Source organism: Salmo salar, chromosome 14, assembly GCF_965601325.2.
Source record: "Salmo salar chromosome 14, fSalSal1, whole genome shotgun sequence".
Lineage (NCBI taxonomy): Eukaryota > Metazoa > Chordata > Actinopteri > Salmoniformes > Salmonidae > Salmo > Salmo salar.
This window is the reverse complement of record NC_138304.1, coordinates 69149613-69162103: the sequence shown is the minus strand read 5'-3', so window position 1 is coordinate 69162103 and position 12491 is coordinate 69149613. Positions and strand designations below refer to the sequence as shown.

At 43.9% G+C, this 12491-nt stretch overlaps 1 protein-coding gene across 1 annotated transcript in view; it reads right to left on the bottom strand.

The window, feature by feature from the left end:
* Positions 1 to 5641: 5641 nt before the first annotated feature.
* Positions 5642 to 12491, bottom strand: part of LOC106570040 (ephrin type-A receptor 7) — a 199560-nt gene continuing 192710 nt past the window's right edge. The window contains exons 14-16 of the mRNA XM_082961406.1: positions 10975 to 11165; positions 10516 to 10704; positions 5642 to 10373 (exon numbers count right to left, since the gene is read on the bottom strand). Coding sequence (XP_082817532.1) covers positions 10259 to 10373; positions 10516 to 10704; positions 10975 to 11165 — 495 coding nt within the window. The 3' untranslated portion in view covers positions 5642 to 10258. The remainder of the gene's footprint in view (positions 10374 to 10515; positions 10705 to 10974; positions 11166 to 12491) is intronic.

Sequence of the window (12491 nt, the reverse complement as noted above, 5' to 3'; positions counted from 1 at the left end):
CAGGTGTGTGCCTTTCCAAATCATGTCCAATCAATTGAATTTACCACATGTGGACACCAATCAAGTTGCAGAAACATCTCAAGTATGGTCAATGGAAACAGGATGCACCTGAGCTCAATTTCAGGTCTCATAGGAAAGGGTCTGAATACTTAGGTAAATAAGGTATTTCTGTTTTTTATTTTTAACAAATTTGCAAAAATGTCAAAATACCTGTTTTTGTTTTGTCATTATGTGTACATGAGGACTTATTTTATTCAATCCATTTTAGAATAAGGAAGGAACGTAACAAAATGTGGAAAAAGTCAAGGGGTCTTTCCAAAGGTACTGTACAGGGCATGCAGAAAATATGTTTGCAATGTGAGTAATACACAATTCCACCACCAAGAGGCAGTGTCAGACTGCTATATAACACCTTTCTTAACAACATCTTAGTGTTCTATCATCTATGGTGTTTCAAGCCCAGCCACAACTCCCTCCTGTCAATCAAACAAATACCCTCTCTGACCAAAGGGTCAAATGACACATGTCAGTTTAATGTAATTCTCCACTGCTGTTTCACTGAGTGAGATTGAGCACAAAAACACTGTAGGATGGCCCTTCTTTGAATCCCATATCTGTCAGGATGAGAGGAAAGATCACCCAATGACGAGGAAGTAAATATAGAGTAGAGAGAATGAAAGGATTGTTGGCTCTGTGGTTGTTTCCTGGCACTGGGAGAGAGGGATGGAATGAGGAAGGGAGAGATAAAGCATGGAGCCAAAGACATGGAGATATTGACTGAGATGAGTGTAGGGAGTAAAACAAAGCAATTACTACACAAGCATAGATCCAAGAAAAGACACTGACTGACTGACCAAATGACAGACAGATAGACAGAGAGTGAGTGAGTGATAACTGTAATACAAGGAGAGAGAGAGGGAGCTCCCAAGCCACATGGCGGTCACACAGAGTTTAATCTGAGCTCACTGGAAAGTTGTGATTTAGTAGGACTGAACTTGTGCCCTCTAATTGGATAAAGAGGCAGGAGGGGTTACACTGGGGAGGGATGTGTGTGTGTGTGTGTGTGTGTGTGTGTGTGTGTGTGTGTGTGTGTGTGTGTGTGTGTGTGTGTGTGTGTGTGGTGTGTGTGTGTGTGTGTGTGTGTGTGTGTGTGTGTGTGTGTGTGTGTGTGTGTGTGTGTGTGTGTGTGTGTGTGTGTGTGTGTGTGTGTGTGTGTGTGTGTGTGTGTGTGTGTGTGTGAGAGAGAGAGAGAGAGGTTTTGATGAGAACGGTGTCTCTTCCATCAGGAAAAGTGAGTGAATGAGGAGGGCTTCATAATCATATCAAGGCACTACAGGCCATAATGCGTGTTGGTTATTCGCTGTACCTGTGCAAAATGTAGAAGAGATGTGAAAGGAATAGAGTGTTCTAGGAATAAGTGAAGTTTTTGCTCTTTTCTCCCTGGAGATACAGGAGGATAGTTCAGTCTTTTCTCCCTGGAGATACAGGAGGATAGTTCAGTCTTTTCTCCCTGGAGATACAGGTGGACAGTTCAGTCTTTTCTCCCTGGAGGTACAGCAGGATGGTTGTCTTTTCTCCCTGGAGATACAGGAGGATAGTTCAGTCTTTTCTCCCTGGAGGTAAGTCGGGCAGTTGTTGTTGCCATCCTGTACCTGTCCCGCAGGTGTGATGTTCAGATGTACCGATCCTGTGCAGATGTTGTTACACGTGGTCTGCCACTGCGAGGACGACCAGCTGTCCGTCCTGTCTCCCTGTAGCGCTGTCTTAGGCGTCTCACAGTACAGACCTTGCAATCTATTGCCCTGGCCACATCTGCAGTCCTCATGCCTCCTTGCAGCATGCCTAAGGCACGTTCACGCAGATGAGCTGGGACCCTGGGCATCTTTCTTTTGGTGTTTTTCAGAGTCAGTAGAAAGGCCTCTTTAGTGTCCTAAGTTTTCATAACTGTGACCTTAATTGCCTACCGTCTGTAAGCTGTTAGTGTCTTAATGACCGTTCCACAGGTGCACGTTCATTAATTGTTTATGGTTCATTGAACAAGCATGGGAAACAGTGTTCAAACCCTTTACAATGAAGATCTGTGAAGTTATTTGGATTTTTACGAATTATCTTCGAAAGACAGGGTCCTGAAAAAGGGACGTTTCTTTTTATGCTGAGTTTACATGGGACAGCAGCGTTGGCTGTGTGTGTATGTGCGTGTGTTTGTGAGTATGGGCAAATACGTGTGTGTGAGTGTATATGTGTGCAGGACTCTGCATGTGTATAAGGTGTGTGAGCATGTCTGTGCATTTTGTGTAAGTGAGTGTGTGGGAGTATGCGTGCCAAAAAGGCTCTAATGTGCAGGACAGAGTACCGGGCAGGAAGATGGCTAGTGATGGCTGTTCAACAGTCTGAAGGCCTGGTGTTAGAAGCGGTTTCCAAGCCTCCAGGTCATGGCTCTGATGCACCTGTATCGTCTGCCAGACAGTAGCAGAGTGAACAGTCCATGGCCTGGGTGGCTGAGCTCCGTAATAATCTTCTTGGCTTTCCTTCGACACAGAGTGCTGCAAATGTCCTTGAGGGCAGAATGCCCCTGGTGGTGCGTTAAGCTGACCGAAGAGCTATGTGGTTGAGGACGGTGCAGTTGCCGTACCAGGCTGTGATGTAGCCCAACAGAATGTTTTCAATGGTGCATCTGTGGAGGTTTGTGAGGTTTTTAGGGGCCATGCCGAATTTCTTCAGCCGCCTGAGGTTTAAGAGGCACTGTTGTGTCTTCTACACCACGGTGTCGATGTGATGGGAGCATTTCAGGTCCTCAGTGATGTGCGTGCAGAGAAACTTGAAGCTTTTAACCATCCCCACTATGGCCCTGTCTATGTGGATGGGGCGTGCTCGCTGATCGGTCTCCTGTAGTCCAGGGCTCTAACCTCCTCCGTGTACGCTGTCTCGTTGTTGTTGGTGTCGTCGCGTCGTCAGCACGCTTGATTATTGAGTTGGAGTCGTGTGTTGCCACGCAGTCATTTGTGAACAGGGAGTACAGGAGGGGGCTAAGCACACACCCCTAGGGGATCCCGTGTTTAAGGTCACCGTGGCGGAAGTGTTGTTGCCTGCCCTCACCACCTGGGGTCAGCCTGTCATGAAGTTCAGGACCCAGTTGCACAGGGATGAATTCAGACCCATGGCCCAGAGCTTAGTGATGAGCTTGGGGGGCACTATGGTGCTGAAAGCTTAGCTGTATAGTCGATGTACAGCATTCTCACATAGGTATTCCTCTTGTCCAGGTGGGATAGGGTAGTGTGTTGTGAAATGACGATTGCGTTGTTCATGGATCTGTTGGGGCGGTATGCAAATTGTAGGAGGTCTAGGGTGTATGGTAAGGTGGATATGGTCCTTGACTAGCCTCTCCAAGCACTTCATGATGACAGAAGTGAGTAATTTGGGTACAGGAACAATGGTGGACATCTTGAAGCATGTGGGGACAACAGACTGGGATAGACTGGGATAGGTAGAGATAGAATATGTCCGTAAATGCTCCAGCCAGCTGGTCTGTGCATGCTCTGAGGACGCGGCTAGGGATCTTGCGAGAGTTAACGCGCTTGAAAGTCTTACTCACATTGGCTACGGAGTTCGAGAGTCCACAGTTCTCCTGAACAGTGGGGGCCAGCGTCACTGACGAGTCACAGTTTTGTCTCACCAGGGGTGATGGTCGGATTTGCATTCATCGTCGAAGGAATGAGCGTTACACCGGGGCCTGTACTCCGGAGCGGGATCGATTTGGAGGTGGAGGGTCCGTCATGGTCTGGGGCGGTGTGTCACAGCATCATCAGACTGAGCTTGTTGTCATTGCAGTCAATCTCAATGCTGTGCGTTACAGGGAAGACATCCTCCTCCCTCATGTGGTACCCTTCCTGCAGGCTCATCCTGATGCACTGCAGTTCTTAATGCAGCTGGTGGCCACACCAGATACTGACTGTTACTTTTGATTTTGACCCCCCCCCCCCCCCCCCCTTTGTTCAGGGACACATGATTCCATTTCTGTTAGTCACATGTCTGTGGAACTTGTTCAGTTTATGTCTCAGTTGTTGAATCTTATGTTCATACAAATATTTACACATGTTAAGTTTGCTGAAAATAAACGCAGTTGACAGTGAGAGGATGTTTCTTTTTTTGCTGAGTTTATCTTGTGTCTTTTGCATGTTCAGTGTGCAGTGGAGTCCACAGCAGTTTGTCATGGCACTCACACGTACATGTATGTGCACAAATATATACAGTATGTATGCATATTCAGTATATATTTAGACTATAAACAGAAATGCAAGGGGGGGAAATTACATGTATTTATTTCTCAAAACATTGTATTTTTATCCAGATTTCGGGATGAATAGTAACAGACAAAACATATACAGACGACAAACATAAGCTTGTCCTCCCCCTCCTCCTCCTCGTCCCCCTCTTACTCTCCCTCCTCTTCCTCTCTCTCCAAAATCGGCCTCCATTGTTGTCCAAACCAAGAAAGGCAACCTGAAACCTATTTATAGTGCTCCAGCTCTGATTTCTAAGTGAAGACATTAGCTATAAGTGCTTTCACAGGTCAGCACTGGTTGTAGGTAATCGGTCAATGAGTGTGGCATTTGGAATGGCAGTGTTTTCCGAACGAAATCACAAGACCTGTTAGCTTTGAATGATGTGTCTAATGTAGAGAACTGCAAAACTTTTTTTTCTTAAAGCATCGTTGGTTAAGGGCTAAGTAAGTAAGCATTTCACTGCAAGGTCTTTTTAAAATTTGATTTGATGTCAAGTGTTCTACATATCAGTACACTTGTAACAACCTAATAATTACGGAACTTCTATTCAATCAAATAAGCCACACGTAGCAAATAAGCCATTACATTTTTTGTTAACCAAATTCGGCACTCATTGACTGCCGTACAAGAAGAAGACAGAGTTTGGGCCAAGTTATCCCTCTTGCCTCACCTCTTCCTCTCTGGTTGAGTTCTTGGCAACCACCCCAAAGGCCTTTTAAAAAATGTTTAACTCACCTGTAAACTCCACCGACTGACATGTCACTTCAAGCTGTGCCCATAGCTTTCATCCAACCAATCACATTAGTTCTGCCCTTGAAGTGGAGCCAGAGAAGGAAGAAGTGAGACATTCCACTCCCTAATTGTTTCTGGTTCATACACAGTCAATGAACAAAGCAGACCAGACCCAGCTGCTATCGCATTGGTGCCTATGGGAGAACCACCCCTTGAGCCATGGATGGGCAATTCCAGTCCTCGGGGGCTTGAATGGTGTCACAGTAGACTGGAACTGAGACCAATTTTGTCAATCGTAAACAGCCTGAGTAAGACATCTTCATTTATCCACCATCTTTGGTGGAGCTTCCTTTAGAACAAGATTGAGGCCGGGATTCACATCTGAGCACAATTCCAGGGCTCTTTCTCAATGAAGGCCTTGACTCAATCCGGAGAGTTATTGTCCGAGGTTGTGAACAGAATGTTTGCTGAGAAGAACAGAACAAAAGGTGAACTGAAAGAGTTGAGTTTTCTGTAAGCTGATTACTGCATCTTTTCACAAGGGGAATGAAGCAGAATTGCACATGGGAAAGGATGAACAGATGATCAAGCTCAGAGCCTGAAGCAAGCCAAATACACAGACAATGTTTGCTCTTATTGGAGATTTTTTAATAACACATTTCAATATTGCAACAGCCATCTGTTTTTCTAAACAGGTAAAAATCATCAAAAAACTAACCAAAAAAAATGTTTTGTTTTAAAATTCCAAACACCCAAGTTTATTGGCAATGGCCCTAAATTCAAACGATAAAACCCCTACACAGTGAGCAGATATTTTCAACACATTGTTCTTCAAACAAATTATAAAAATAGATTGCATTTTCAAATACATATTTACAGTAAACATATTTTGTAATGGTAGAGTAAACACAGAGAGAGAGCGGGGGGGGGGGGGGGGGGGGGACGACAACAACAACGACTGATTCGCTGTAGTAAAAAGGTCCAGTTTGGTGTCTGTGTATACAGGGCTGTTGAGACAGTTTCTATATATGTGTGTGAGTCTATAGGGGTATCTTTTTAGAACATGATATGGGTTTATATATGGTGTTGAGGCAAAACAGCTACAGAGAAAGGGGGAGAGAGAAAGAGAGAATACATGGGAAGAAACGAGAAAATATACTGGTAGTCCTTTCATACCAGATACCTCCCTATTACAAGAATCCATTTATGAACCACACTGAACCAATAAAACATTTATTGTGTACAGTGCATTCGGAAAGTATTCAGACCGCTTCACTTTTTCCAAACTTTGTTATGTTACAGCCTTATTCTAAAATTGATTAAATCGTTTTTTTCCCCCCTGATCAATCGACACACAATACCCCATAATGACAAAGGAAAAACAGGTTTTGATTTTTTTGCAAATGTATTAAAAATAAACAACGGAAATATGACATTTACATAAGTATTCAGACCCTTTACTCAGTACTTTGTTGAAGCACCTTTGGCAGCGATTACAGCCTTGAATTTTCTTGGGTATGACGCTACAAGCTTGGCACACCTGTATTTGGGGAGTTTCTCTCATTCTTCTCTGCAGATCCTCTCAAGCTCTGTCAGGTTGGATGGGGAGCGTCGCTGCACAGCTATTTTCAGGTCTCTCCAGAGATGTTCAATCGGGCTAAAGTTCGGGGCTCTGGCTGGGCCACTCAAGGACATTGAGACTTGTCCTGAAGCCACTCCTGTGTGTGCTTAGGGTCATTGTCCTGTTGAAAGGTGAACTTTCACCAAAGTCTGAGGTCCTGAGCACCTTGGAGCAGGTTTTCAACAAGGATCTCTCTGTACTTTGCTCCATTCATCTTGTCGTGGAAATTCAACACAGGGACACTGAACGTCAATATTAAATGAATCATTGTTTTATTAACAGCAAGCTGGAGAGGTCACAGTCAAACCGAGATGCATAAAGTACCGGTCTGAAGTGAGCTCCGTCGGGGCAGTCCCGTTAGATCTCATACTACTCAGACAAGCTACATTTGCATGATTTAGCTTATTCATCATTCATAATTAATTTATCATTAACGTTTGGTTCATGCATGTGACAGACCAATACTGGTTCATGCATGTGACAGACAAATACCTGTCTTCTCTCCAAGCTGAGACCTTGAAACTGAGATATCCCTTTCATTCTCAAAACAAGGTTCTGGGTGTACTAGCAAATTGCAGATACTGATAGTGAGGATTCCTCCCAGGCACATTCAATCACTTGCATGAACACAGAAATTGGTTACTAGAAAAGCACAAACGTAACATTCTCCATCACAATCTTTCCCTCGATCCTGACTAGTCTCCCAGTCCCTGCCGCTGAAAAACATCACCACAGCATGATGCTGCCACCACCATGCTTCACCGTAGGGATGGTATCGGCCAGGTGATGAGCAGTGCCTGGTTTCCTCCAGACGTGATGCTTGGCATTCAGGCCAAAGAGTTCAATCTTGGTTTCATCAGACCAGAGAATCTTGTTTCTCGTGGTCTGAGAGTCCTTTAGGTGTCTTTTGGCAAACTCCAAGTGGGCGGTCATGTGCCTTTTACAGAGGAGTGGCTTCCGTCTGGACACACACTGATTGGTGGAGTGCTGCAGAGATGGTTGTCCTTCTGGAAGGTACTCCCATCTCCACAGAGGAACTCTAGAGCTCTGTCAGAGTGACCATCGGGTTCTTGGTCATCTCCCTGACCAAGGCCCTTCTCCCCCGATTGCTCAGTTTGGCAGGGCGGCCATCTCTAGGAAGAATCTTGGTGGTTCAAAACTTTTTTTATTTAAGAATGATGGAGGCCACTGTGTTCTTGGGGACCTTCAATGCTGCAGAAATTATTTGGTACCCTTCCCCAGATCTGTGCCTCGACATAATCCTGTCTCGGAGCTTTATGGACAATTCCTTCGACCTCATGGCTCGGTTTTTGCTGACATGCACTGTCAACTGTGGGACCTTATATAGACAGGTGTGTGCCTTTCCAAATCATGTCCAATCAATTGAATTTACCACAGTTGGACCCCAATCAAGTTGTAGAAACATCAAGGATGATCAGTGGAAACAGGATGCACCTGAGCTCAATTTCAAGTCTGATAGCAAAGGATCTGTATACTTATGAAAATATGGTATCTTTTTCATTTTTTATAAATTTGCGAAGAAAAAAACTGTTTTCGCTTTGTTATTTTGGGGTGTTGTGTGTAGATTGATGAGGGAAAAAAAGTATTTTATCCATTTTAAAATAAGGCTGTAACGTAACAAAATGTGGAGGGATCTGAATACTTTCCGAATGCACTGCAGCGAGCTACAAGAGTATGAGATAAATCAAAAAATGCCCCAAAACATGTTACCTACGACTAAATGTTACCTGTTTTGAAAAATACATAATACTGACAAATGGGAGTGGCTTGTGACTGCACTGTGGGGGGTTGTGGGATTTGTAGGAACATTTAGAATATGTTAAAGTGTGCAACCATGTTGTATAGCTAAGGCCCTGTGTTTTGGTTAACCACTTAACCTTTATTTTAGGCATTTTCCAGAAATGAGAATCAGACCAAAAATGAAAGCAATTGTCTGAGGATGGTGCTTGGACCATCTGACATAAAAAGAAAGGGGGGACAGTTTGACGAAAAAGCTTTAAACAAAAAGTTAAAATACAGGTCATGTGACATGATTAACCAAAACACAGGGCCCTATGCATGACAGCTTGAATTGCTGGCCGGGAAAAAACATAAATGATCACTCTACGACATTCTGAAATACTGCAATACTGCATATATAATGCAACACATCGATACCGTACATCCAGCGACACCGGACTCAAAATGTATAAGTCCTATATCAACTACTGTAGATTTGTTGACTGTATCAAAATGATTCAATACCCCAGTTTATGAGAAGAAAACAGTCGACATACTACAGTGTAAGTCCTCTTCATAATATCTTCTTCGGCACAGAACACCTTTATTCAGTAACAGAATCCCTCTAACTATAAAAAAAGAAAACTTTATGATACACACTGTAATCAAAACAAACGGAACGGCTAGGAAGGGATATGCTTGACACCAAAGGACATGTGCTTTGCAGCATCCTTAAACACAAAATTACACAAATTATTTAGTAATTTAAAAAGAAAAATCAAGTATGACCCTCGTAACCTCTTCCCGTCAGGTTGTGTGAGAGTCTGTAAACTGGAAACGCATATAAATATGAATAAATATTCGATTCGTCAGCTTGAGACTTGACCTTTATTCTTAACAGTGCAATATACCCATGTAGTGAAAATGCTTTTTAGACAGGAGAAATATATTAGCGAGACGCTACATGATACCACTGACATCCCCGGCTAAGGGACATTAGCCATTCCACACACTGAGAAAACACCAGGAGAGCAGAGCAGAGACGGTTAACGGAAAAACTTTAAAAAAGAGAAATTGTGTAACAGACGAAATAGAAATGAACAATCAAACACACGGAAATCCTTTGTTTTCGATTTACAGTTTTCTAGTTTTCGTTTTTTTAATCAGTAGTTTCCTTCTGAAGGTAAGTATTTTTCCAGCCTCGTGATTGGTCGGGCTACGTATGACTTGACACGGCCTGGGCTCCGCCTCACACTGTGGGAACCAGTCACTTGATCGCACTTCAGCGGCCGGAACAGTAATGTTTTAACCATTGAACTGAGACCAGTTTTACAATTTCAGCCCTGTTTGACAGACAGAACTTTCGCCATTAGTGCCTTATCCCACTGTTCTGAGACCAGTAGTAGAGGGGCAGCCCTGTAATGGACAGTACTTCTCAACCAGGGTGGTTTTAACCTCAGTTCTGAGACCAGTGGTTCAGTAGAGTATCACTCTGCTTGATGGGACAGTTCTTCTCCATCAAGGAAATGTTATTACCCCATATTTTGAGAGCAGTGCCAGACATTTTAAATGGACAGTACTTCTCTATCAGGGTAGTTTTAAGTCTCTTTAACTACTGATCCAGGGCCAGTTGTCAGAGTGGACATCTAGTCAATTTGGGTCAGCGTGCAGACAAAAGTACGTTGATCACAAGACTGGAAGATGCCTCGCTCCAAAGGACTTAGAGAGAGGGAGGAAGAGGAGGAAGAGTGAGTGGGTGCAGTGTGGCGATATCTCTGCCGATCTCTCCATCCACTTCATGTTGTCCATCTGGATGAGAGACGAGTCTCTCCTCTGTGAAAATCCTTGTATCCATCTGTCCGTCCGTCCGCACATGTGTGTGTCAGACCTGCACCCCTCTGCCGTGCATCTGGATGACCTGGGCTCTAAGGGTCTGGATGGCAGACAGGATCTGTTTCTGGTGCTCCAGAGAGGTGATGCCTAGACTCAATACGTCTCTGTGGAGAACGACCACAGCACAAAGACATCCGTTAGACTATACCAACTCATGATACTGATGCACCAGCAACATACTTGTTTGTGCATCAACGCTCTCTCGCTCGCCCGCCCGCACACACACACACACTTAGAGCCACTTACTGGACTGTCATACGGGCCACAGACTCCAGGTAGCAGTATCCTGCCGCGGTGAAGTTGTCCTTGTAGCGCCCCATGTCCACCGCATCCAACCACTCCCCTACCGAGTTAAACGAGGGGAACGAAGGAAGAGTCCGCTCTGCCAGGGAGATGGAGGAGCCCAGAGGGAGGGTTCCTAGCTGAGGGAGGGTTCTACGGATAGAAGAAGAGAGAGAGAGAGATCAGGGAGAGAGCGAGAGATAGATTTCAGGAAGGGATGCATGAGTCTATTGTTACCATAAGTGGTAGTATTTCGAGTCTGATATCAAAACTGAGTGGGAAGTGGGAGACCTGCTTGGACGACATAAACAAACCATACCGATGCCAGCCCATGTTGGCTAGCAAAGTCTGTTACCTGTTAGCCTGTATATCAACCCTTGTTTAGCCCGTGTTAAGCATGGTTTGCAGGGGCCTATGTCCTACCTGCGTGCCAGAGTGGAGGAGCCGATGCCGTCAGGGCTGCGGATGCTCTTGCTGAGAGCTGAGTGGATCTGGCTGAAGGTGGGTCTCTCGGTCCTCTCCTTCTGCCAACAGTCCAACATCAGCTGGTGGAGGTGGGGTGGACAGTTCATAGGGGCAGGCAGGCGGAAGCCATCCTCTATCGCTTTGATCACCTAGGACGAGACGAGAGATGGCGGGAGAGAAAGGCGTGTTAACTTACAGGGAGAAATGTTGATAGTGAACGATGACTCCATCTCAGTCTAAAGTGGCTTCAGGAGATCTCCGAGAACAAAACGACACCCAAACAATCTCTTTATCCAAGGTTCTTCCAAAAGAGCTAATCCATCAAACAGATTTATCCCCATAAAGACTTCGAAATACAACACTTCAAAAAATATATTCTCCCCCTTTAAATCACCGTTTTCTAACAATGTGCTCCCTAGAAAAAGCTATTAGAAGAAAAAAGAACGTTGAAAATGTTCCACATTCACTAAAAACACTGTCCTCTTCAGTTCTGTCCTGACCTCCGATTTAACCAAACAGTGTTCATAAAGTGTTTCTTCATTGGCGGACATTTTCCATTTAATCAGAGCTAAAAAGCAAAGGGCATGTTAGGGCAGCGTGTGGGCTGGGTGAGATAATGGTGATATTATGTATTTGTTTAATGCATTAATATCTCAAGGGCTCAGCCAGCTTGGCCTTTGCCATTTCTTTTGGAGAGTTTAGTACTGTGAACATAGAGGTAGACACAAAGTCTGGATATTGAATGAGTAAGCTAGTAATTCACCGTCCTGGTTCATGTCCAAGCTGAGGGAGGGTTCATAGTAATTAATTTCAACATTTCATGGTCGTCTATTTTGTCGTTTTTTTTTGGTTCGGATTAGTGGAACGATTTAGACAGCGTATTAGCATGAACAAGCTGTTGGCTTAAGTGTGAACTTTGGGAACTCTGATTAACCCTCTATCTACTCTAATACCTTTGAATGCCATTCATGATGCGGCCTTGGATCAAAGGCACTTCGGATCAAAGGCACTCTCACTTTTCTCTTCAACAAAGTTCTTGTATGAGTACGTTTCATGTAGCCTATGTTAGAATCTACATTTAAACATCCTACTACACTATGATTATCATATATTTGCTATTTATTTATTTGATAACTGTGTCATGCATCATGATGCCCAGCCCACATGGGCTGATAAGACACTGTATTTGTTGTATACAAATAAAATGATCATACTTAGATATGCAAACATGTAAAGTACGAGTCAAAGTTTGGACACACCTACTTATTCCAGGGTTTTTCTTAATTTTTACGATTTTCTACATTGTAGAATAATAGTGAAGACATCAAAACTATGAAATAACACATATGGAATCATGTAGTAACCAATAAAGTGTTAAACAAAACATATATTTTATATATTAGATTAATTAAAGTAACCACCCTTTGCCTTGATGACAGCTTTGCAAACTCTTGGCATTCTCTCAACCAGCTGCA